The sequence below is a fragment of the Cornus florida genome, unplaced genomic scaffold (genome assembly GCF_030987335.1).
Source record: "Cornus florida cultivar Cherokee Brave unplaced genomic scaffold, ASM3098733v1 CherokeeBrave_3.0.0_Hap2_Chr02, whole genome shotgun sequence".
NCBI classification, from domain to species: Eukaryota; Viridiplantae; Streptophyta; class Magnoliopsida; order Cornales; family Cornaceae; genus Cornus; species Cornus florida.
In genome coordinates, this window is record NW_026775572.1 from 60,801,051 (window position 1) to 60,827,185 (window position 26,135).

A 26,135-nucleotide genomic window follows, 5' to 3' on the forward strand; every position below is an offset into this window, starting at 1 on the left:
TTCACGTAACAACAATAATATTCTTAGAGCATAGGTATCTTCATCGTCTAGCATATCGCATTGGATAAGAAGCGGTATTTGTGAGCGTTGATACAAAGAATATTAACACCAAAAGCGCACACAAACAAAGACTATCAAAGGTAACTAAGTTGATTCTATGGGTTAATAGTCTGTTACCCAGGGTTGTAAACCATTTCTTTAGTGGTTTTTTTTTTTCCTAGCCTAGGTCCAATGGTTTGTGTGCTATAGGGTTTCTACGTACATCTGTGTCTCCTTGATGTGTTACTACTTCTATATGATTTCTACCGTAATACTGTTTCCCGTGTTTCATTGATGCTATAAGAACCTCAAAGTTTGTTACTCTATTCAAAATTTAAAAGACATATTCACTCCATCTAAGTCTACGTAGGGGTATTAATGTACTGTGACGGCCTAGGCTGTCGGTCCAGCCTTCAAATTAAACTAATTAATTATACAAAGAATTCATCACTCTAAAAACAAATATCGGTTTCAAGTCATACACCAGGTTATGCATAAAAGAAACACAGCTAGAATAATTGAAGCATGTTCCTATAACGATTTGGTTCCAAGGATGTCAACTTGAATTACAGCAATAAACTATAACAGACTGGGGATTACCAACAAGCCTGTGGCCTAGAGGTACAAAATTCTTATTTTTCAAACGAAGGTCAGGGGTTCGAACCTCAGTGGAGGCAGTGTGTGTGAATCCCAACTAAGAAAAAATATATATATAATCAATTCAAGTATGGATATATTAAAACAATAAACATTTCATTTTCACAAATTATATATATACACACACACTTTGAATATTTCTTTAAAGCAAAATTAGAAGGCATGAGTACAACAATGGGCTATTTTATGGCCTATTATAATAATTGTGTAAATATGTTTGAATCGTAATTTTCCTGATGACTTCCTAGTGAATCCTAAGCCAAGCATGAGAAAGATATAGTTACATTTTCTAATTTAGTTATCAATATATATTCCCTTCACCTAAAAAATTTAAACAAGTCTCTATCCACAAAAAAACAGTATTGTTTCTTGTGACCTACTAGGCCAAATATTCATTACTATCTTCCCATAACCATAAAAATAATAATAATAATAAAAATAATAAAAAATGAAAAAGAAAAAAGTGAACAACTACTAAGAGGAAGCAAAATATCAACTTATGGAACTTGACATTCTTGGTATTAGGGAGGATTTGTCAAGCTTCCAGAGTTTCCAACCTACATGCATGACCCCTCCAGTAAAAGTATATGTGCTCAACTGCTCAAACTTCAGATCTTGTCCCGCCATTTAGTATCATTAGACGATCTCGACAAGCAATTGAATCGCTATCGCCAATATTCTTCAACCAAAAAAAGAGGCTTAGTCTCTCCCTGAACTCTGAATTCTGCACACCTACATCAACATTCACAATATTAATAGAGCATAATCCTCGAATAAATAGCAACTTGGATCTTCTAAATAAATATTCACCAAAATTTTCATGGAAGAAGGCTCTATACCCAAATCGTCATGCAATCCACACAATAATAGCCATTATTATTACCACTCTTTGTGCTTCAGTTTCATCATCAATGGTTTATTATATATTAATGCTATTACATTGATCTCTTATTTTTCAATATATCAAACATTATTAATGACAAAATATATAAAATACTAGTGGGAAGGATGAGATTTTTTTCACGGAAAAAAGAAAAGAGTGAAGAAGTAAAAACCAAAAAAGAGAGAGAATTTATCAAAATAGTCTTTTACCCAAAAGAATAGACTACTTCAAACAACCACACCCTCAGCATCCATTTGACTATTGCTGGACTTGTTTATCCATCTAATCACCATGCCTTAAGCTGTGAAAGATCAACAATCTCTTTCATCTAATGCTTTATTGTGAATCCAGTGTCACTCAATAATTTTTGAAACGTTTCTGGAATTGTCTCCGGTTCCCAATTGACCCGTATTAGAAAACTCAAGAACCAAACTTACTGAAGTGTCTCTAGATATACTATCACATTTTGACCACATTATACAATATACAATGCATGTCAAATATACAATCTACAGTCCTCAAATTGAACTACATGCATATATTTATATAGATTGTACCATTAGAATAAATTTAAACATTAAGATTATAGCATTCTAAATTAGATGAATCGATTGAATCCTGCTTTTTCTGTCATTTCTACTGTATATGCGGTGTGTGCATGGGTTGCACCTCGTTCAGTTGCTTTTTAATGGAACCAATCTTATCAAAAAAAAATCTCGAATAAATATTTTGTACTTACGTTTTTAGTAGACATGTTATTTGTTTATCATCATAACAAGTTCATCATATGTTACAAGTACTCCACAAAGGCACATGAATTGTCTAGTAAAATTCTAGAGCACTAAACGTAAGCCCTGTAAACAATAGTGATGTTCAACAATTCATTGAAGTTCCACAAATCAAATAAAAGTTGCTGAAATACACAAAAATAAAGAAGCAAGTATAGAAGATAACAAACTCTACAATATACTTATATATAGATATAGAAAGCTAGAACACACAGGGTCACCTATTTTGTTCTTCCAAAACTGTTTTAATGAGTTAGATACCGTTTATATATATGTAAGGATATAAATATCTTGACATAAAGATAAAATGAATTATTGTGCATTATATAAGCATGAAAAAAAATAATAAAAATAAAAATAAAAATAAAGAAGAAGAAAGAAAAGAAATTAGCATCATCAAGATGAAAAGGGAAATTGATAACAAGAAGGAACAATGAGTAGCAAATATAGGAGATATGGCCAAAAAAACAAAGACTATCCTAGTATCCTGTGGGTGAGGGACCATAAGTTGTACATGTAATGGTCCAAAGAAGGACTACACAACCATATGAACAAACAAACCAATGCTCAAATTGATGAGGTACCTAGTTATTTAAGTTTGAAACAATAAGTTATTGAAGCCATACACAAAACCCAAATACAATTTAAATTAAAATGTACAGAAAACCCAAGAAAAATTGAGAATAAGATATCATCTTCAAACTTTACAGTTATTTTTTTTTTAGTGCTAAAGTAACTGTAAATTGCAAACAAGGACATCCTTACCTCGAATTGATATTCAGCACCGCCACATTATCACCAACAACGGCATCCTTGAGTGAAATAAAGCTCGGAATATAAGCATATGCCTCAAATTCGGATTTAACCACACCCTCAGCATCCATTTGATTATTGCTGGACTTGTTTATCCATCTAATCACCATGCCTTAAGCTGTGAAAGATCAACAATCTCTTTCATCTAATGCTTTATTGTGAATCCAGTGTCATCAAGACTAATTTTTGAAACGTTTCTGGAATTGTCTCCGGTTCCCAATTGACCCGTATTAGAAAACTCAAGAACCAAACTTACTGAAGTGTCTCTAGATATACTATCACATTTTGACCACATTATACAATATACAATGCATGTCAAATATACAATCTACAGTCCTCAAATTGAACTACATGCATATATTTATATAGATTGTACAATTAGAATAAATTTAAACATTCCTTAAAAATTACAAGATTATAGCATTCTAAATTAGATGAATCGATTGAATCCTGCTTTTTCTGTCATTTCTATTGTATATGCGGTGTGTGCATGGGTTGCACCTCGTTCAGTTGCTTTTTAATGGAACCAATCTTATCAAAAAAAAAATCTCGAATAAATATTTTGTACTTACGTTTTTAGTAGACATGTTATTTGTTTATCATCATAACAAGTTCATCATATGCTACAAGTACTCCACAAAGGCACATGAATTGTCTAGTAAAATTCTAGAGCACTAAACGTAAGCCCTGTAAACAATAGTGATGTTCAACAATTCATTGAAGTTCCACAAATCAAATAAAAGTTGCTGAAATACACAAAAATAAAGAAGCAAGTATAGAAGATAACAAACTCTACAATATACTTATATATAGATATAGAAAGCTAGAACACACAGGGTCACCTATTTTGTTCTTCCAAAACTGTTTTAATGAGTTAGATACCGTTTATATATATGTAAGGATATAAATATCTTGACATAAAGATAAAATGAATTATTGTGCATTATATAAGCATGAAAAAAAATAATAAAAATAAAAATAAAAAAAAGAAGAAGAAAGAAAAGAAATTAGCATCATCAAGATGAAAAGGGAAATTGATAACAAGAAGGAACAATGAGTAGCAAATATAGGAGATATGGCCAAAAAAACAAAGACTATCCTAGTATCCTGTGGGTGAGGGACCATAAGTTGTACATGTAATGGTCCAAAGAAGGACTACACAACCATATGAACAAACAAACCAATGCTCAAATTGATGAGGTACCTAGTTATTTAAGTTTGAAACAATAAGTTATTGAAGCCATACACAAAACCCAAATACAATTTAAATTAAAATGTACAGAAAACCCAAGAAAAATTGAGAATAAGATATCATCTTCAAACTTTACAGTTATTTTTTTTTTAGTGCTAAAGTAACTGTAAATTGCAAACAAGGACATCCTTACCTCGAATTGATATTCAGCACCGCCACATTATCACCAACAACGGCATCCTTGAGTGAAATGAAGCTCGGAATATAAGCATATGCCTCAAATTCGGATTTAACCCCATGAACTTTAAGATATTTAAAATCTGGTCCTTTAAGGTCAAAACGAACCAGAGCACTTCTAGAATAATTAAACATCAATACTGCTCAATCCTTTAGGTAATTCATTGGCAAATATAAACAGTTAGACAACCTCTCATCATGCAGGGTATCAATAGAGAACATTTTTGTCCAAGATTTGCTTCTCATTGTTATCCATACATGAATAGAATTCCCATTGGAGGCATCACATATGCATAGACAGCCTTGTAGTACTCCCATGGACACATTATCGATCGTGCTCAAACCAACCGTGTCACCATTTTCATGAGAAGGAAAGGGAACTGAATGGAACTTCTCGTCATCAAGGTTAAAAGAAACTATATAAACAGAAGTGTTCATGTCATTATGGAACCAATAAAGAGCTCCATTCAAATAGGTTGGGAATTCTAGCTTATAATAGGGAACATCACCCATGCTTTCCCATGATCCCGAGCCAACAGTGTGTATCTCAGCCTGAGTACAGTCATATTCTTTCTTGCCTGTAATGGGATTAAGACTGTATTGATCAAACACTCTAACCACCTTGTATTGACTAGTTCTTGGACTGAAGCCCAATCCAAAACCAAAGATATATTTGAAATTCCCGTCACAACAATCAGCCACAGCCACCGGAAGGTTTATGTATTCACCTGTGATTGGATTACACACAACAATAGTGACCCAATGGTTCAGACAAGCAAAGAAAGCCATTGCATGAATTGGCAATGTTGAATCTTTGATGGTACTGTTTCAGGATTGCGCAATGGGATCTTCAATTTGGTTTCAAGCTTCATGTTAACATGACGGTTACAATGAAAATATTTTAGCACTCTATAACCCCAGTAACAAAAGCATTCTCCGAGATCGAAATTGTGGAAATTTTCAGGCTCAACCAAGTAAAGAGTTCTTGACACACGTGTTGCGGGCCTTACATCCAATTCTGTCCGAAGCAGAGGGCAAGGCTCTGCTTGCTCAAATTGCAGCTTGGCAAACTGAGGATCCAAAATAATATTGCGCCAAGTTTTGCACACACACTTGCAAATTAGAATACTCTTTACACCGAGTTTTAGTAGAATATCAACCAATATAGGACTTGGGAGATCTATGAACGAACAACCCGATATCTGAATTTGTTCATCGTCGGACTTCTCTGCTTCTTTGTTGCCCTCTTCAGTTGAATTCCTTCTTTTTTTCATGGCTACTGTTGTATAAATCAATCAAAATGGAATCGGAGGTCAGAGGGGACAAAACCCTAAAAGCATCAACTCATTCTATGAGGGCGAAAAAAATTAACTTCAGACATGATTATCAAAAACTACCTACCATAACAAAAACCCTAGTTAGAAACAAATTACATACCATGAATTAGACATCTTTTAATTATTAATTTTTAATATGGTAAAACAAAAAATATTTATATATATTTTTAAGGGTAAAGTGCAATAAACCCTCCTTATATTTTACTCTCTCTCCCTCAAGAAACCTCCCAAACTATTTTTTTAACAGACTACTCTTGTACTATCCAATTTTTTCCAAAAACAACCAGATGACACTATTCGGTTAGTTTTTTACCGTAAAGTAGTCACCTGACCTATGCTATAAATTGAAAATGACAAACCTACCCTTTCTAATTGGCCCAAATCGAACCATCAACCCCCAACTCCACTCTCTCTCCATGCTCTGCAAATTGCAATCTCTTTCTATGCTCTGCAACTTTTCAACAATCACAGACAAAACTCACCACTCTCTCTCTCTCTCTCTCTACTCACTTTCCTTATATTTAATCAACTTAATTTCCAAATAGTACCTCATAAGCCAAACATCAAAATATCAAATCCAAATAAGTATTTGAATCTCTGTTTCTGCTACTGATTTTTAGATAGAGTGAGTAATCCCGAAACCCAAGTAAGCTATGAATATATCTAGAAGAGATTACAAACAGTATGCAAAATACATGAATTTCAATTACATTTGTATTTGATTTGGTTTTGGGTTCTTAGGGACCAAGGTAAATAATCCATACAGTGCTGGTTGGTGGTCGGCGGTGATGGGGGTGGTGGCGACGCCACCGCCTGCTGTGGTTGTCTGTGTATGGATCACCATAGGAGATGGGTTTGCAGCTGGTTATCGGTGGGTGGTGGTGGTCGTCGGCTGGTGGATGGTGGTGGGTCGGTATACGTATGTGGATAGGCTTGCATGAATGTTATTGATAAGGATGAAGATGGGGATGTTGGTGATTAACAATATAGTAACCTTTGTAAAAAACATTGGTGACAATTTGGCAGATAATAGATGTTCAGCCAATGCAAAAAGGCAAGTGCAGGAGTGTCCTTGTATCCTGCGCCTTTCATTTTCAGTCCAAGTCCTCTAAGATATTAAGATCAGACGGAATAATTAACACCCAACCATTTTTGGTGATTGATTTGGGCTAACAGCCGTTGCCAGAAAAAATGACTTCAAATGTTAGTGTGCCAAGAACTCTGTTCTTCTAATTTCATCCAAACACATACATTTGTTCCTTTTAATAAAATGAAGATAAGCACTATATATATATATATATATATATATATATATATATATATATATATTTACAAAGATAATATATAGATACCGAAGATTCCGATTCCAATTAAGCAGACAAATAAATTCATCAACGCATCTCTCTCTTGATCACATGTCTTCTACGCTTTTCAGGGGGTGTACAGAGATGGAGCGAGGAAACAATATTGCAAAAGGGTCCAATAATGGTGAGATAAAATATGATTAAGATGTGGTAAGTTGAAAAATAAGATAATAAATATGTTTTGATTTTGGTTTTTCTTATCATCAATATGGATGAACTCAATGGCTGAAGGAGCTGTGGTTTCTTGGATAGATTTCTAGTTAATTGGGTAGTGGTCTGGTTGGTATTTGGCACTAAAATAAAATGTGGACCGTAAGGTGGTGTTTGGCCCTAAAATAATAAGGGCAATTTTGTAATCTAATATTTCCGACAAGCTCCGTTGCCAGTGAATTTGAATTTTGTCCTTAAATTGTATTTTTTAAATAGTTTAGGGGGTGCTAATTAGTTCAGGGGGGTTTCTTGAGATAGAGAGAGTAATATAGGGGTGTTTATTGCTATTTACCCTATTTTTAATAACTATTTTTATTTATTTTTATTTTTTAATTCTGAGAGAGATTTTAATTTTAGTAATTTTCTTTATATTTTAGTTTATTTAAATCAAATAATTTCTTTTTTGCTATTAGTTTTCTTTATAATTTTAGGATTTTATTTATTATAAATATAATGTACGGGAGAGTAGGGTACTCAATCAATTTTAAAATAAATTGATTTTAATAAATTTATTTTAAAATGGAATCGGAGGTCAGAGAGGACTAAACACGAAAAGCATCAACTCATTCTATGAGGGGAAAAAAATTAACTTTAGACATGATTATCAAAAACTACCTACCATAACAAAAACCCCAGTTAGAAACAAATTACATACCATGAATTAGACATATTTTAATTATTATTTTTTAATATGGTAAAACAAAAAATATATATTATTTTTAATGACTATTTTTTATTTATTTTTATTTTATAATTTTGAGAGAGATTTTAATTTTAGTAATTTTCTTTATATTTTAGTTCATTTAAATCAATTAATTTCTTTTTTGCTATTAGTTTTCTTTATAATTTTAGGATTTTATTTACTATAAATATAATGTACGGGAGAGTAGGGGGTATTCAATCAATTTTATCAATATATTATCGACTAATATGCGAATGCCCGCCCACTACTATGTATAGTTATTTTTAATTTTTATATATATATATATATATATATGAAAATTTTCTATATAATGCCCCTAAACTCTTAATTTCTAAAATTATTTCTTTTTTTTTGTTTTTTGTTTTTTTACTCTTCAAATTCCTTTGATTTCCTATTAAAAAAAAAAGTTTGTTTTTTTTTTTTTTTTTTTTTTTTTTTTGTCCTTTCAAAGTTCTCATTTTTCTTCTATTTTTTCCTACTTAAATATTTTTTACCCTCTATTTGAATAACTAATATTTGTCATGTTAGTTGATTGAAATTCTGGCTCCGCCCTTACTTGTGAACGAATTTATTGCATCCGTTACATCAAACACACACATTTGAATTAGGGTTGCACATGGTTGGGATCGGTACGATTTTTGTCATTATTGGAATCGAACCTTTCCCAATGATTTCTAAAAAATTATAATCGGAACTGTTGAGATATGGAACCAGAATCAAACCAAACCAAATCGTGAATACCGGTTTGATTCAGTTCGGTTCCACGATTCCAATTATATAAATTTTGATTTTTTTTTTTTTTAACTTCTCATTAACAATTTTTCATACTCTATTGGTTTTATGTACAATTGTAATTATGTAATTAATATATATATATATATATATATATATATATATATATATATAATATAATATAATATAATATAATATAATATAATCGATTCGGTTCGATTTCAAAAAGGCTAGAACCGGAACTGAAGTAGTGAGGAATCAGAACCGAAACACCGATTCGGCTCGATTTTGAACGGTTTTCTAGTTCCATCAGTTCTTTGTGCATCCCTAATTTAAATAGATGCGGGGCAAAACACAACATCAATAAACCAATATAACACTTCGTGGACAAATTTAATAAAAATTAATGTTGAAAATTCTTTATAATATATATATATATATATATATATTATTAACCTGGAGTGTTCGGGATGGCACGAACCCGAGAACCTGGAAAGGCACCTCTCCACTCAGGCCGAGTAAGTCACTACAGCGGCAGCGGAGTCACAAAGAACACCTAGCGGGATTTGAATTCCAGACCTTGGGCTTTCTAAACTCTAAAATCTAGCGAGTAAATCGTTGAGCCATATCCGAAGTAAATTCTTTATAATATTAATACACTCTTGTGAACCATTTTTCCCATCAAAGATTATAATTTCTGAATAGACGAATCCACCAAGTGTCAATAATGACTAAAACCACCTAATAATTTCTCAATCAATGATTTCAAACTGAGCGTGTGCAAAGTTGAACCACCTCTCCCATCAAATGGCAGCGCTATAATAAGAGTGAACCCATAATCACATACTCCCCCTTCAAATCCATTACTTTACACCAGGAATAGGCAATTGTGCTAAGAATATGCAATTGTGCTATTTCTTAGTTTTCCTAAACTACAGTATATGGTATAATGTATAACAGTAAAAGTATCCATAATTCTCCCTCTAAGGCTATGTAACGATCCCAAAACTAATGCCAAGAATTTTTATAAAAAAAAAAAATTCGGCATAACCTCCCCTAAAAATGGACCTACCGCAACCTGTTTAAATACATATTTAACCTGTCATGCAACTAATTTCCGAATTCACGGCAACAAAAGATAATGATACAACCTACTAATCTAGACAATGCTTCAAGCTAGGATTATCCTTCCATTCATCAACAAGTTACATATCATCAAGTTCGCATCCCATATGTCATCAAGTATCATAAGTGTATTACATGATCATGGTTCTTCAAAAGAAATTTACATCATTATACCTTTGGAATTTTACAAAAAATGAGGGATGAACAAAGGAGTAGTCTATTACAAAATAACAAGGAAAATGCTCCTCTAGCAACTTTCAAAGTTGGGGTGGATTGTCGTCCACCGATTCTTTTCCAAGACCTGAAAAAAATATATATATATTGATATAGGGGTGAGCATATAGCTGAGCAGAGACACTTAAGACACAATTCTTGTGTCCTAGTGAATCCAATCAAAGCATAGGCCAATGGGAGATAGGGATCATACAACATAGGGGATCAAATACAACATACAAGTCAATTCCGAGTATAAACAATGCAATGCAACGAAATGAAATGCAATGCATGTCAATGACACTCCCCATTCTCATTCTCAAAATCATCACTTTCAAACGTTAATACAGCCCGCCCTTTGGTAACCCCGCCGCGACACGAGAGGAGGATTGGCTAGTGTCCCTGACCCTTGGTAACCCCGCGGCGTCATTATGGGGCCCAGCTAGCTCAACCACGCTAGGGCGACTCCCTAGTCCCCTCTAGGCTATATTAACCTCTAGCCCGTTGGTAACCCCGCAGCGACCAGGTTTATCAAAACCAATTTTTCCAAACACATCACCCAAAATTCCCATTTTTCTTTTCAAACACCAACATCCCTTCCTATGCAACCCAATAAAATGTATGTATCTTACATGATGTCAATACAATGATAAATGGGAATTTAACACTCTACAACAAGTACCATTTCATATAACATTATAGCATGCTTGTAAAATAATAATCATGATAGAAACTCATTATATAAACATGCTATCCATTCAATCAAGTAACACATATTCACATAACATGGCATATTCTCAAATATCTCAGTTTAAACAAGAATCAAAGCAATCAAACATGCTGTAACACAATTAGAAGAGCATGATTCAATATGGAACAAGATTCCATGGCTTAAGATGTCCCTACCTCAAGATTGCACCAAAACCCTAGAAAATGGGTCCTCAAATTCGAGCTCCCAAAGAGGACCAAAAGCTGGAATTTCTGATACTGGCACGTAGGGCTCGCCGTGCTCATCGTTTTGCCTCAAACGGCACCTAAATCCGGCAAGGATTGAGAGAGTAATCAAGGGTTAAAGCTTGAAGTGAAAAAAAAAAAGAAAAAAAGAAAAAAGAGAAGGAGCCGAGAGACAAATAGAGAGATGGACGCGAGAGAGAGAAGATGAGGTTACAGTGAAAAAAAACATGGTCTTAACATTTGTGGGTCCCATTTTTTTTTTTTTTTTAATATTTCTTTTCTCTTTTTTTCTTAATACACACCGCACACACAGACATATATATATATAAAGGCACAAACATTACACTCTCCCCAACTTATAAGGATTTCGTCCCCGAAATCAAGACATACCTGAGGAAGAAAACAACGCTAGGTACTTGGAACGAACCTCCTGTTCAAGCTCCCAAGTAGCTTCCTCGACTCCGTGGTGTCTCCAAAGGACTTTCACCATTGGTATCGTCTTGTTCCTCAACACCTTCTGTTGTGTGTCAAAAATCTGAACTGGTCCTTCCTCGTAGGAAACATCCTCATCAATGTCCACATCTACCCAACTCAAAATGTGAGATGGATCCGGTTCGTACTTCCGTAACATCGATACATGGAAAACATTGTGGACCCTATCCAACTGTGGTGGCAAAGCAAGCCTGTAGGCAACCTCTCCTACTCGGTCCAAAATCTCAAACGGTCCAATAAATCGTGGCGACAACTTGCCACTTTTTCCGAATCTCATCAATCCCTTCCGTAGAGAAACCCGTAGAAAAACGTGGTCTCCCACCTCAAAGGATAACGGTCGTCTCCGCTTATCCGCATAGCTCTTCTGTCGGCTCTGAGCTGTAAGTAACCTCTGTCTTATCAACTTAATCTTCTCAGTAGTCTCGAGTACAATGTCGGGTCCTAAGGCGGCTGTCTCACCTACCTCAGTCCAACAAACAGGATACCTACAAGGTCTACCATACAACGCCTCAAATGGAGCCATCTGGATACTCGCTTGATAACTGTTGTTGTAGGCAAACTCAATAAGTGGAAGGTGATCCTCCCAACTACCACCCAAGTCAAGCACACATGCCCGAAGCATATCCTCTAAAATCTGGATAGTACGCTCCGACTGACCGTCCGTCTGTGGATGGAATGCCGTACTAAGATGCAACGCTGAACCAAACGCTACTTGAAGTCATTCCCAGAACTTCGAAGTGAACTTAGCATCCCTATCTGACACAATGGTTACAGGAACTCCATGCAACCTTACAATCTCCTTCACATAAAAAACACCAAGCTTCTCTGCATCATCTGTTGCCTTAATAGGCAAAAAGTGAGCCGTCTTGGTCAATCTGTCAATGATGACCCATACGGCCTCATTGCCCCTTCTTGACCTTGGAAAACCTGTCACAAAATCCATAGCGATATGCTCCCATTTCCATTACGCTATAGGTAATGGTTGCAACAAACCTGCTGGCCTCTGATGCTCGGCCTTCACCTGCTGACAGGTAAGGCATCTAGCCACAAACTGTGCAACATCATTCTTCATCCCGCTCCACCAATACTGACGTCTCAAATTGTGATACATTTTAGTACCGCCTGGATGAACTGCAAAACGGGAAGTGTGAAACTCCCTTAGGACATCCTCACGACATACTGTGGGAACCACCAACAAACCCCTGAACCGTAGACCCCCATCTGCATGCAAGGCCCAATCTTTCACTGTCTCACCACTAGAGATCAAAGCGTGGATGGCATCTAAATCCGGGTCCTATCTCTGTGACTCAATCACTCGTACAACAAGAGTAGGCTGAGCCACAAGACTAAATAAGAATGCCGACTCACTGCAAGCATCATCATCACAATACTGTAATCCCATCTCTGCCAGATCTTCAAGCATCTTCCACTTCCGAATAGCTAAACTAGCCAAAGTTCCACGAGATTTCCGGCTTAAGGCATCCGCTACCACATTCGCCTTGCCCGGATGATACTGCAAGTCAAAATTGTAGTCCTCCAAGAATTCGACCCATCGCCTCTGTCTGTTGTTCAAGTCCTTTTGGGAGAAAAGGTACTTGAGACTTTTGTGATCTGAAAATACCTCGAATCTCTCACCATACAAGTAATGTCTCCAACACTTCAAGGCAAATACAACTGCCGCTAACTCCAGGTCATGAGTAGGGTAGTTGTACTCGTGAGTCTTCAACTGTCGAGACCCATAAGCCACTACTCTACCATCCTGCATCAACACACATCCCAACCCGTCACGTGAAGCATCACAATAGATCACATAACCCAAGCCACGCTCAGGTATCACCAACACTGGAGTTGTAGTCAATCTCATCTTCAACTCCTGAAAAGATGAATCACAGGCCTCATTCCAGACAAACTTGACCCCTTTCCGGGTCAAACGGGTCATAGGAGCTGCCAAACGGGAGAAATCCTTCACAAATCTCCGATAGTAACCCGCTAAACCAAGGAAACTGCGGATCTCAAACACATTCTTGGGTCGCTCCCAAGTCAAAACTGCTTCAACCTTTGATGGATCAACTGATACTCCACCTTCTGAAACAACATGCCCCAAAAACTTCACCTCCTGTAGCCAAAACTCACATTTCTCGTATTTGGCATACAATCGGTGCTCCCACAAAATCTGTAAAACAATACTCAAATGGACCTCGTGATCTTCCCGAGTCCGTGAGTACATAAGAATGTCATCCACGAAAACTACCACAAACTGGTCCAAGTAATCGTGAAAGACGCGGTTCATCAAGTCCATGAATGCCGCTGGTGCATTAGTCAAGCCAAAAGGCATAACAAGGAACTCATAGTGTCCATACCATGTACGGAATGCTGTCTTCGGGATATCCTCATCCCTAACCCGCAACTGATAATAGCCAGACCTCAAGTCAATCTTCGAGAAACAACTGGCTCCCCTCAACTGATCAAATAAATCATCTATCCTTGGCAAAGGATACTTGTTCTTGATGGTGGCATGATTCAACTTCCGATAATCAATGCACAACCTCAACGAACCATCTTTCTTCTTAGCAAACAAGACCGGTGCGCCCCATGGTGACACACTCGGTCGGATGAAACCTTTTATCCTCAAATCATCAAGCTGCCTCTTCAATTCTTCCAATTCAACTGGTGCCATACGATACGGTGCCATAGAAATCGGCGCAGTACCATGCATCAAATCAATAGTGAACTCCACTTCTCAGTGTGGAGGCAACTCTGTCAAATCTTCTGGAAAAACATCCAAGAAGTCATAAACAATCGCCGGATAAACTTCTCCCACGACATCATCTTCTTCGGCTAGAAGACTAGCTAAGAAATAATCACCATGACTTCGTCCACGAACTCCATAAAACGATGAAATGTGGGAATCACTCCGATCTCCCACGAAAAAGAAACAGTCTCCCTCGGGAGTGCAAACTGTAACCCTTCCTCTGTAACAGTCGATCGTGGCATGAAATGAAGCCAACCAATCCATCCCGAGAATGACATCAAAGCTAGTCATCTCCAGGAGGATAAGGTCAAACACAAAGGTCCGCCCGGCTATTACAATGGAGCAATCTCGCACAACTCGGCTCAATGACACTGAAACCCCAACTGGCGTATCAACACATAACGCCCGATCCATGAAACTAACCTCTAACCCCGATGCAAGTGCAAATGATGATGAAATGAAAGAATGAGATGCACCAGAGTCAAACAAAACACGGGCCCAACAACCAAACACTGGAAATATACCTCGAAGAACTGACGGTCCAGAAGATGCATCGGTCTGTGCCAGTGCAAAAACACGTCCCTGTGGTACCTGTGCCTGAGGACTGCCAACCTAAACACCTGACTGCTGCACTGACATAGTAGGAGTATCCCTCCTAACTGATCGTGAACCCTGTGAAGACATAGTAGGCTGTGGTGGTGGTGGTCTGAAACCTGACTGAACTGTAGCCGATTGTGACGGCCTCTGCTGTGACTCTCTGCCACTAATGGTGCCTGCTCTCTGACTCGGACAATCACGAATCAAGTGACCCTGCTGGCACCCATAACAAGCCTTCGGAGCTGACGAAACTGAAGACGATCTCATCGGACAACTGGACTTGTAATGTCCGGGCTGCTGACACTGATAACAAACAACTGCACTCCTGTCAGATCCAGCTGGCATAGGAGTGGTAGGAGTAGATCTTGTAAACTGTTGCCCCTGAAACTGAGATGGACTGCCCCTGTTCCTTTTCCAAGAAGATCCCTCTGAGGATGGCCCTGCACCCCTCTTTTGCTTCAATTGCTCTCTGCTTGCATCCTTCTCTCTATTGTCAGCCTCCAGCATCAAAGCCCTTTCCACTGCTTCAGAGTAAACCTTAATAAACTGTGCCGTGATCAACGGCCTCATTTGATCATTAAGACCCAAGAAAAACTTTCGAGTCTTGTTAGCTTCATCTCTCACCACTTCTGGAGCAAAACGGGAGAGTGGGGTGAACTTGTTCTCATACTCCGCCACTGACATGTTCCCTTGAATAAGATTATGAAACTGGTCTTGTAACTCCCATCTTTTGGAAAGCGGAAAGTACTTCTCATAAAACAGTTCCTTGAACCTGTCCCAACTCATCTCTTCAATCTTGTACTGGTTAGTGATCGACTTCCACCAAACCTTGGCATCCATAGCAAACTTGTAAGTTGCTAGGATGATCTTCAAGTGATCCTCTGTCACATCCATTGAGGTCAACTGAGTTTCGACTTGATCCATGTAGTTGTCGGCTACCATTGGGTCCGCACCGCCCTCAAACATAACCGGCATCAGCTGAGAAAACCCCTTAATGATCTTGAGACGCTTCTGAGCTGGAGTCTCCTCAACTCGAACTGTAGGTTGTGGTACCAACTGCGGCTGAGCAACAATAGTTGCTCTCATGGCATTTTGCAACAATCGATTCAACTCTTGTGCCACAGAACCTTCACCCACTTCTGTACAAGTGTTTCAACATTCTCTCTTCGTGGGGGAACAGCTCTTGGGGGAATCAAGTCCCTAAGAAGCATGTTCTCATCATTTAGCTCCTCCAGATTGGAGCTGGAGCTCTCACCAACATCACCCCTTGTTGGCCTAGGGCCAACTTCTCTAGGTTCCTCACGCCGTGACATCGTGCTATAAAACGAGAAAACGATTCAGAAACATGACACTAAGGTCCACTGTGGACGACTCAATAAGAATTAATACCGTACAACACTTAGCATGCAAGACTATGCAAGAAACATTTTAACATAAACAAGTAAGCAGTAAGCACATAGGCAGTTAAGCATGCTCATTTAAGTAAAATAGCACGTAGCAAGTAGTCAAGTAAACAACACAAACAGCATTCCATGTAACCCTAAGTAGGCCTCTACCCGTCGTCCTAAAGGTTATCGAACCTTTGCTCTGATAACAAATTTGTAACGATCCCAAAACTAATGCCAAGAATTTTTTTAAAAAAAAAAAAATCGGCATAACCTCCCCTAAAAATGGACCTACCGCAACCTGTTTAAATGCATATTTAACATGTCATGCAACTAATTTCCGAATTCACGGCAACAAAAGATAATGATACAACCTACTAATCTAGACAATGCTTCAAGTTAGGATTATCCTTCCATTCATCAACAAGTTACATATCATCAAGTTCGCATCCCATATGTCATCAAGTATCATAAGTGTATTACATGATCATGGTTCTTCAAAAAAAATTTACATCATTACACCTTTGGAATTTTACAAAAAATGAGGGATGAACAAAGGAGTAGTCTATTACAAAATAACAAGGAAAATGCTCTTCTAGCAACTTTCAAAGTTGGGGTGGATTGTCATCCACCGGTTCTTTTCCAAGACCTGAAAAAAGAAAATATGTAGATATAGGGGTGAGCATATAGCTCAGCAGAGACACTTAAGACACAATTCTTGTGTCCTAGTGAATCCGATCAAAGCATAGGCCAATGGGAGATAGGGATCATACAACATAGGGGATCAAATACAACATACAAGTCAATTTCGAGTATAAACAATGCAATGCAACGAAATGAAATGCAATGCATGTCAATGACACTCCCCATTCTCATTCTCAAAATCATCACTTTTAAACGTTAATACAGCCCGCCCTTTGGTAACCCCGCCGCGACACGAGAGGAGAATTGGCTAGTGTCCCTGACCCTTGGTAACCCCGCGGCGTCATTATGGAGCCCAGCTAGCTCAACCACGCTAGGGCGACTCCCTAGTCCCCTCTAGGCTATATTAACCTCCAGCCCGTTGGTAACCCCGCAGCGACCGGGTTTATCAAAACCAATTTTTCCAAACACATCACCCAAAATTCCCATTTTTCTTTTCAAATACCAACATCCCTTCCTATGCAACCCAATAAAATGTATGTATCTTACATGATGTCAATACAATGATAAATGGGAATTTAACACTCTACAACAAGTACCATTTCATATAACATTATAGCATGCTTGTAAAATAATAATCATGATAGAAACTCACTATATAAACATGCTATCCATTCAATCAAGTAACACATATTCACATAACATGGCATATTCTCAAATATCTCAGTTTAAACAAGAATCAAAGCAATCAAACATGCTGTAACACAATTAGAAGAGCATGATTCAATATGGAACAAGATTCCATGGCTTAAGTTGTCCCTACCTCAAGATTGCACCAAAACCCTAGAAAATGGGTCCTCAAATTCGAGCTCCCAAAGAGGACCAAAAGCTGGAATTTCTGATACTGGCACATAGGGCTCGTCGTGCTCGTCGTTTTGCCTCAATCGGCACCTAAATCCGGCAAGGATTGAGAGAGTAATCAAGGGTTAAAGCTTGAAGTGAAAAAAAAGAAAAAAGAAAAAAGAGAAGGAGCCGAGAGACAAACAGAGAGATGGACGCGAGAGAGAGAAGATGAGGTTACAGTGAAAAAAACATGGTCTTAACATTTGTGGGTCCCATTTTTTTTTTTTTTTTAATATTTCTTTTCTCTTTTTTTCTTAATACACACCGCACACACAGACATATATATATATATAAAGGCACAAACATTACAGGCTATGTTTGGTAGGGTGGGTTTGAAGGGGGAAGATAACATTAGTTATGAGGGAAAGGGAAGGGAAAGATAAGTTTAATCCTCAATCGTGTTTGGTTGATTAATGAAAGAAAAGAAAGGGAAGGATAACAATCATGTTTGGGAAAAGAAAGAAAAGGGAAGGATAATAATAAATTTACTATTATGCCCTTTTTATATTTTAAAAGTTGAATTTTTAGATTTAAATATGCAACAACATTTTTGCCCCAAGAGGAGCCGGCTCAAGTAAAAGTGGAGGAGGCTCCAATATGAATGGAGCAGGCTCTACTTTAAGTAGAGGAGGCTCCAATATGAGTAGAGCAAGCTCCCAAAAATGGGAGGCGGCTCCTTTCAAGAAAAATTGTTCTGGGAACCAATTTTAGCTACTGGAATGAAAATCAAGTGTGTGTTTTTTTTTCCTTTCAGTTTCCATCGCTGTTCCAGTTCGGGTTTGCCGTCCGCCTCAAAAAATCAAAACCCACATCTTTCAGTTTCCATCGCTATTCTAGTTCGGGTTCGCCGTCCGCCGTCCGCCATTCGCAAGCTTCCCGCGCTGAATACATGCCCAATATCAAATGCAATTTTGAGGGTAAAAGTGACATGACAAATATTATATGAGCCATTACCTTCCCTTTCCTTCCTTATCCTCCCATTTTTGGAAGGTTAAAGAAATTACTGTACATTGTTATGAAGAACCCCTCCAAACCCTTCCCTCTCCTTCCCTTTTCCTCCACTCACCTTACCCAAACACAATTTTTTTATAATCCTCCATCACCTTCCCTTCCCTTTCCCTTCAAACCCACTCTACCAAATTGAGCCTAAATGCCGCAACAAATTATTTATTTAAATTTTTACATTACTTCTATCTTTTAAAAATAAATTTTTTTTATTTATTCGATACAATCAATTTAGATTTGTTATTCTGTTTAATATAAATAAAGTTATTTTGGTAAATTATAGAATTTTCTTGCAACCAAAAGTGGAACAATTCTTCCAAAAGTGTATTTACAATGTTTCATTATATATACTTTTAGGGACTTCATGAATTTGACACTTTTTGCAAATTTTAATTTAACCAAACATACTAATTTGTTGAAAAGCTTAGAAATTTAACTTATAATAAGGCTATGCAAAAGAGTGAGTAAAAGATAGAGAACAATACAAATGCTGTTACCGTAGATGTAAACACACAAAATTGTATGCATATAAACACGTATTTGACTACAAGTGCTTTAATACAAGAAATTCCTAAGGCTATGTTTGGCAGGTATGAAATTGAAGCTTTGCAAATGGAATTTGTGTAATTTGATAAAAGCAACTCAAAAAATTGAATCAAAATTTTCTCCAATTTTACCAATTTCAATTCTAATTCTAACGCTCCAATTTCACGCCGCCAAGCACAACCGAAATAAAAACCTAAATATAACCTAAAAATGATAAACATCAAATGTGCCAACTCAAACCCTAACATACCATTAATTTTATCTTTCAACTAAAGGGACCATTTATTTTGACAATGTGTCTCATTTTTCTCTTCTTTTTATTATTATTATTATATTAGTAGTGTGTAGACAAACATTTTTATTGGCGAGAGACAAAAGTTGCAGAATTGTGAATTGATAGAAGTAGAAGAAGCCTTAAAATCTTGATTTAACCAGAAACAATTCAGCTTAAGGTGCATTTGAACAATTTATACAAAGAATTCATCATTTTAAAATATGTTATTATTTACATACAGAATAGGACAGTTTAAGTGATTGAATGAGAGCAATATAAACCTTTCATTGCCAAAAATTATATAAATAACATTAGCAAAAGGAAAACTTTATAAGCCATGAGTATAAAGATACTGTTTTACTTCTATTATAGCCTATATAACAGTTATATAAATATAACTTAAATAAGTCTCAGATCCAAAAAAAAAAAAAGGCATTTAATATTGTCTTCCTATAGAACCAAGACTGCCCTTTTTTTCCTAGAAAGTAGAGCGAGGAGAGACTCGAACACAAGCAGACTTGCTCGAGGAGCTTAGGGTCTCTACCAATTAAACTGTTGGGTAACGCCCAAAATAAGACTACTTAAAAGGAAGTAAAATATCAACATGAAAAGCTTGATTCTTGGTAGAGAATCTGTCCAAGTACCGGCATATCCAACCTTTATGGTATTAAGGGCATCTAAGGACCTTTCCAGGAATGTATAATTGCTAACTCCTAGGCCTCCAAAAATATGCCTTAAATTATATTAAGCAGTTATGCAAGCAAATATTTTTGCTGCATCACTTCTGCCACCAGTGCCTGTGCCATTCATTGTCATCACAAGACGAGTAATCCGAATCAAGCGCCATTGCCCTGTCTTCTTCCTTCAAGAATAGAGTTTTAGTCTCTCCCTGCACTTTCAACTCCGCACACCTACATCAACAATCTAGGAGCATAATCCTCAAACTTGTAGCAATTTGAATCTTCTAAACAATTACATAATCGGAATTTTCATGAAAGCGTGCTTTGTATTCATTTCTTCATGCAATCCACACAATAATTGCAAGCATAGGTACTATTTTTGCTCTTTAGTTTTACCATCATATGTGGTTTCTAATATACTATAACTTCCACAAGTAATATGCTTAGACTTTGTAGTCTATAGCTTGCAGGGAATCAAAATTAAACAAACGCATCATGGTTATTACAAATTTATGGATCAGAGACTGATGGTGTTCCACTAAAGCAGCATTTCATATAATTAACACTCTCTTCGCTTCTCTCCTTAACAAACAAAATAAAGTATTATCTCATTCTCTTCTCTTCCATCCAAGCAAACAAAATGGGAGAATGACACAATCTCTTCTCTAGGGATGTCTCATTCATTTATTCTTCTCTCCCTTCCATTCAATTTTCTTCTTTCCTACCTAAGGGAGCATTAGTACTTAGGCGAGAGAACTCGGACAAGGGAATAAATGAGAGAGAAAGGAGGGTGGCAGAACCCTAAGGTAGCAATTCCTAGGCCCGTCACATCAAATAACACAGTTATTTATTACATTCCTAGCACGAACTGGGTACGAACATTCTCCATGCGTCAGCATATCTGTGCCCCATGCCACCTCAATTACTCCCCTAGCCAGGGCGCGGGTGACTCGTTCACCTGAGCCACAAGTCAAGCCCCTCTCGTTGCCCTGAGGGACCCCTCGTTTGCTCCTCCATGTCTCATCAACACTTTTGCTCGCCCGCTCCTGTCATGGCACAAGTCGCACCTTACTTGGACCGCCTCACTATTGAGACTTCACACTCAAATGCCAACACTCTACTGGAAAATACCTTGGCTTAGAGAAGAATCCTAGAATGCCACAGGACATACAACTAAATCTTAATTTTCAATATTATAACTGAAAGAATAAATATTAGTACTTTAGTTTCAGAAATAACATTACGCATTTTCTCTTTTGCAGACACTTATTTTATAAATTATCTAAAAAAAATTAAGTATATCTTACTAATACTTTACGAGGAACATGAGTTGTTAAGTACAACTCCATATAACACAGCCTACGCTATGTGCTCACTAATGACATTTGATAATTTATCTAAATTTGACAAGTAATGCAAGTTACTCCAACCAATAAAACAAAAAAAATAAAACGAAACAGAAGGAAAAATCTAAAAAAAGAATGAAAAAACAAGTTTCGAACATAACAAGCCCTTCAATATTGAAAGAGTACACAATCAATATCACCAGACCTTTTCTTTCAAAACCTATCAGGAAAATGTATAAACAAGGGCAAGAAGCCAAAGAAAGTCCTAAGCCCCACCACAACATAACCAAGCAGTTACAGGAAAAGCCAACAAACAACACGAAGGCTAGCTAATATAAACAGAAATAAAGTCTGTAGTTGTTAGACCAGTCTTGAAATCAACCTCCATGCAAAGTGGAGTCTGAAATTAGATCAAGCTAATGTAGTCCAAATTCGATCTTCCATCAATAGCATTTAATAATGAGCAGCAAGAAGAGTGTTTAAATTTCCTATTCTACTACAATCTTCCTATTGCATTGTTTTTGAACTCTATTGAAGCAAGTTTGCATCTGATAGTATCCCTCATAGCCTCAATAGACTGATAGGGAGCTGATTTGCTTCTGAAAGCGCGATTATTCCTCTCAGCTTGTGGATCAAGAATGTTAAGGATTTCCTGGAAGATTTCCAATTGACAGCACACTAGTCTACAAGGTCATTCCAAGTATCAGGAAGGTTATAAAATCCAGCAACATGCTGAAAGGGAGACAAATGGAGCATGAATGGGCGGACTGAAAAAAAAAAAAAAAAAACCAATGGCTGATGGACTCTGCTTGGGATAGACAAAGGAAACAGGCATTTGGAATGTGCAAATAAGAAACAGCTGAACTATCAAGGGTATTGAGTCTATTTTTCACAGTTAACCAGAACATGGTATGTTTAGGGATGTTGTATTTAAAATCATGCAAGATGAGCCCAATTCACAGGGGTGAAGGGGAAGAGAAAAAAGATTAGGTATGAGAGAGAGAAAAGGAGGAAGAGAAGGAAACCAATAAATAGAATCAGGATCAGGGGATGGTGGTGGAAGGGATGTAACTTCCTAGAGAGGAGGGACAGCTTGGGTTAGAGGAGGAGGAACAGCCCATTGCTGGTTGGAAGTTAAGTTTGCCACTTTGACATACAAATCAAAAGGTGGGAAATTTAGTTCGTGAGGGTCAAATTAATTTAATTAGTTGACATACTGTAAGGGTCAAATTAATTTAATTAGTTGACATACTGTAAGTATTGTTCAAACATCTGCGCCTTAAAATAAAATGAGTTACAGTGCTTTTAAAAACAAACAAACAAAAGAGAAATGAGCATCATCAAAATGGAAAGGAAGAGAGAAACAAAGTACTGAGACTAAGATATATAGCAAAACTATCATGTGGGTAATGGACTGCCAAGGTATCCATACTACTATATAAATGACAACATCATTTTTGTATATACATTTTTAATGTATATAATATATACTTAGTTTATATACAATATTTAACAATTAATTAATTCGTGCATTCATCTACATTCCTATTCTTTATAACATTGTTTGACGAAATCACATATTTATGATGACGACTCACTTTACAAAGTATGCCCACGTCCACATTTATGATATCAAATTTTTTAATTAATTTAGAAGTGATAATTAATCACATATTTTATATCAATTCTCTTCTCTAATTTTCACACACACACACACACATGTGTGGATGTGTTATGAACGTTTATGACTTTTGTACCAATCGGGGTGGAGATGCCAGTATTTCAAGACAGAAAGATTGATGTGTAAGTCCATTTTTTTTTATATTCGTCCGTTTTTTAATGGTTATGGGTCAATCATATTTAATTGAGGGTCAAGATAGATTGGGTAATTTTTAACCACTTAATTTGATAGTCAAGATGGGTTAACCATATTCAACCCATATTTCACCCATCACATAATAAACACACAACACACAACTATTCTATATTGCACTCAACTCATTTCTCTCTGTAAAATTCTCTCACTCACAATCTTTATTCTTTAAATTTATCTCTCATCAATCTTTTCTCTCTAAATTTCTCTCTCTAGAAATTTCTTCTAAAAAAAATAATTTTAAAAAATTTAAAATAATAAAAAATTTTAAAACCTTCCAGAAAATATATATATATATGCAAAAACCCATATCTTTTAGTTTATCATTCCATTTGTTACAGCTCCCAGAAATACATATATATACATATATATATACATATGTAATAAAATTTTCGTGACATATATATACATATGTAATAAAATTTTCCGAAAAAAAAAAAAGAAGGAAAATGAGATTCACCGAAATGTATATATAATATTTAGCTAATAATCTCATTTAGCTATACATTTTCAGAAATGTATATATAATTTTCGGTGACTCTCATTTAGCTAATAATCTCATTTAGAATTCCTCTTACTATTTTCCTTCCTAACTTCCCAGAAATATATATATATACATTTTGCAGACGACTTGTTACTTTTCTCTCATGGAAGTCTTCAGTCAGTAAGTATCCTACACAATGCTATCAATATCTTCGCTTCTATCTCTGGTCTAAACATCAACAAGTCCAAGAGCTCTATTTTCTTCTGTGGTGTGGATCAAGCCACCCAAAATTCTATCTCAAGTTTGCTGGGGATTGGAATTGGTTCTCTTCCTATCAAATACCTTGGTGTGCCTCTAATCACAACAAGACTAAAGGCTTATGACTGCAAGGCATTAGTTGATAAGATTTCCAGTAGAATTAATCACTGGACAAGCAAAGCAATTTCTTATGCAGGTAGGATCCAACTAATCCAATCTATCATAATTAGCATGCAGTTGTACTGGGCTAGTATGTTTATCTTGCCCAAAGCTGTCATTAATGATATCAACAGGTTATGTAGAAACTACCTTTGGTCTGGCAATTGTCTCAACAACAAGAAAGCAAAGATTGCTTGGCTTCATGTGTGCAGGCCTAAAGGACTGGGTGGGCTTGGAATTCCAAATGTGGAATTCATTAATAGGGCTTCTATGATGAGGCATCTGTGGAAGGTTATTACTGATTGCAAGGATAGCTCTTGGGCTCAATGGATTATTGACCATCATTTGAAGAACAAATGCTTATGGGAATTAAATATACCACAGAATTGCTCCTATAATTGGAGATCTCTACTACATCTTAGGCCATCTTTTAAGATAATGATCAAAGCAAATATTGGGAATGGAGAAAGTATTACCTTCTGGCATCACAACTGGTTAGAGGATAGCCCTCTCTGCAGTAGCTTTTCTCATGCCCAAATCAATGCTTCTAGAATTCGTCTCAATGCTAGATTGAATAGTTGCTTGTGTGGAAACTCATGGATCTTCCCCAGAGACATGACCTTGCTACTGCCAAGCTTAAATCTTCTTCCCCCTCCTGGTTTAGGTATAGATTCATTCACTTGGAGGCCATCACCAAATGGCAAATATTCTCTTAAGCATACAATTGAGGCATTAACCATTCCCACACCTCCAGCCCCATGGTACCAACTTGTTTGGAATTCTTTGTCCATCCCTCGACATAGGGTCATCCTTTGGTTGGCAATTCTTAACAAGCTACCCACTCTTGACAGCAATTCCATGGCCTATAAGCATATCCCAAATCACTGCTCACTGTGCCTTTCCTCTAGAGAATCACTGAATCACATCTTTTTCTCTTGCTCATTTACTGCTCCAATTTGGTCCTATTTGCAAAATACATGCGGCTTCTACACAAGATCAGAATGGAATGACTTCATTTTTTGGGCTTCACATCACTGGTCATCCAAAAACATTGCAAATGCCATAAACAAATTGGCACTTTCAGCATCCATTTATCACATCTGGGCAGAAAGGAACTCGAGAATCTTCAAAGACATTTCAAGTTCTCAGAACTCTGTCTTGTTCAAAATCATGACCTCCATCAGAGAACGGCTCCTGCCTCTATCATTCAAGGATGGTGTGGCTGCTCGGCGTGCCCGTCATGTTTGGGATCTTCCTTCTTCCTTCATTCGCCCTCCCCCTCGACCTCCAGATGGGTCTTCTCTGCAGCTCTGAAAGCTTTGAAAGCTTGATGCTGGTTGTCGCCTGCGTTGGATTGCTTTACCGGATTTGATCAACTACTTTGGTTTGTTTCAAGCTATTAAGCTTTGGGCCTTATTTGGGCTGTTTGTTGGTTGGCTTGGGCCCCCTAGGGGTCATTTTCTCTTTTGTATTTTACTTTTGTGCGCTGTAT

The 26,135-nt window shown here is 36.8% G+C and overlaps 1 protein-coding gene and 1 long non-coding RNA gene across 2 annotated transcripts; both read right to left on the reverse strand.

The window, feature by feature from the left end:
- Positions 1-863: 863 nt before the first annotated feature.
- Positions 864-26,135, reverse strand: LOC132295114 (uncharacterized). Its single transcript, XR_009478323.1, has 4 exons — positions 25,120-26,135; positions 4,566-5,888; positions 3,133-3,298; positions 864-1,428 (listed from the first exon to the last, which is right to left on the reverse strand). It is a non-coding gene; the product is annotated as an uncharacterized LOC132295114 (long non-coding RNA).
- LOC132295113 (uncharacterized) lies at positions 9,166-16,442 on the reverse strand. Its single transcript, XM_059793217.1, has 2 exons — positions 15,016-16,442; positions 9,166-10,381 (listed from the first exon to the last, which is right to left on the reverse strand). Exon 1 carries the CDS (start codon positions 16,172-16,174, stop codon positions 15,104-15,106), a length of 1,071 nt encoding a protein of 356 aa, XP_059649200.1. The 5' UTR covers positions 16,175-16,442; the 3' UTR covers positions 9,166-10,381; positions 15,016-15,103.

Bases quoted from the DNA above. Each gene is read 5' to 3' on its own strand.
- LOC132295113 (XM_059793217.1), bottom strand. From the start codon at position 16,174: ATGAGAGCAACTATTGTTGCTCAGCCGCAGTTGGTACCACAACCTACA.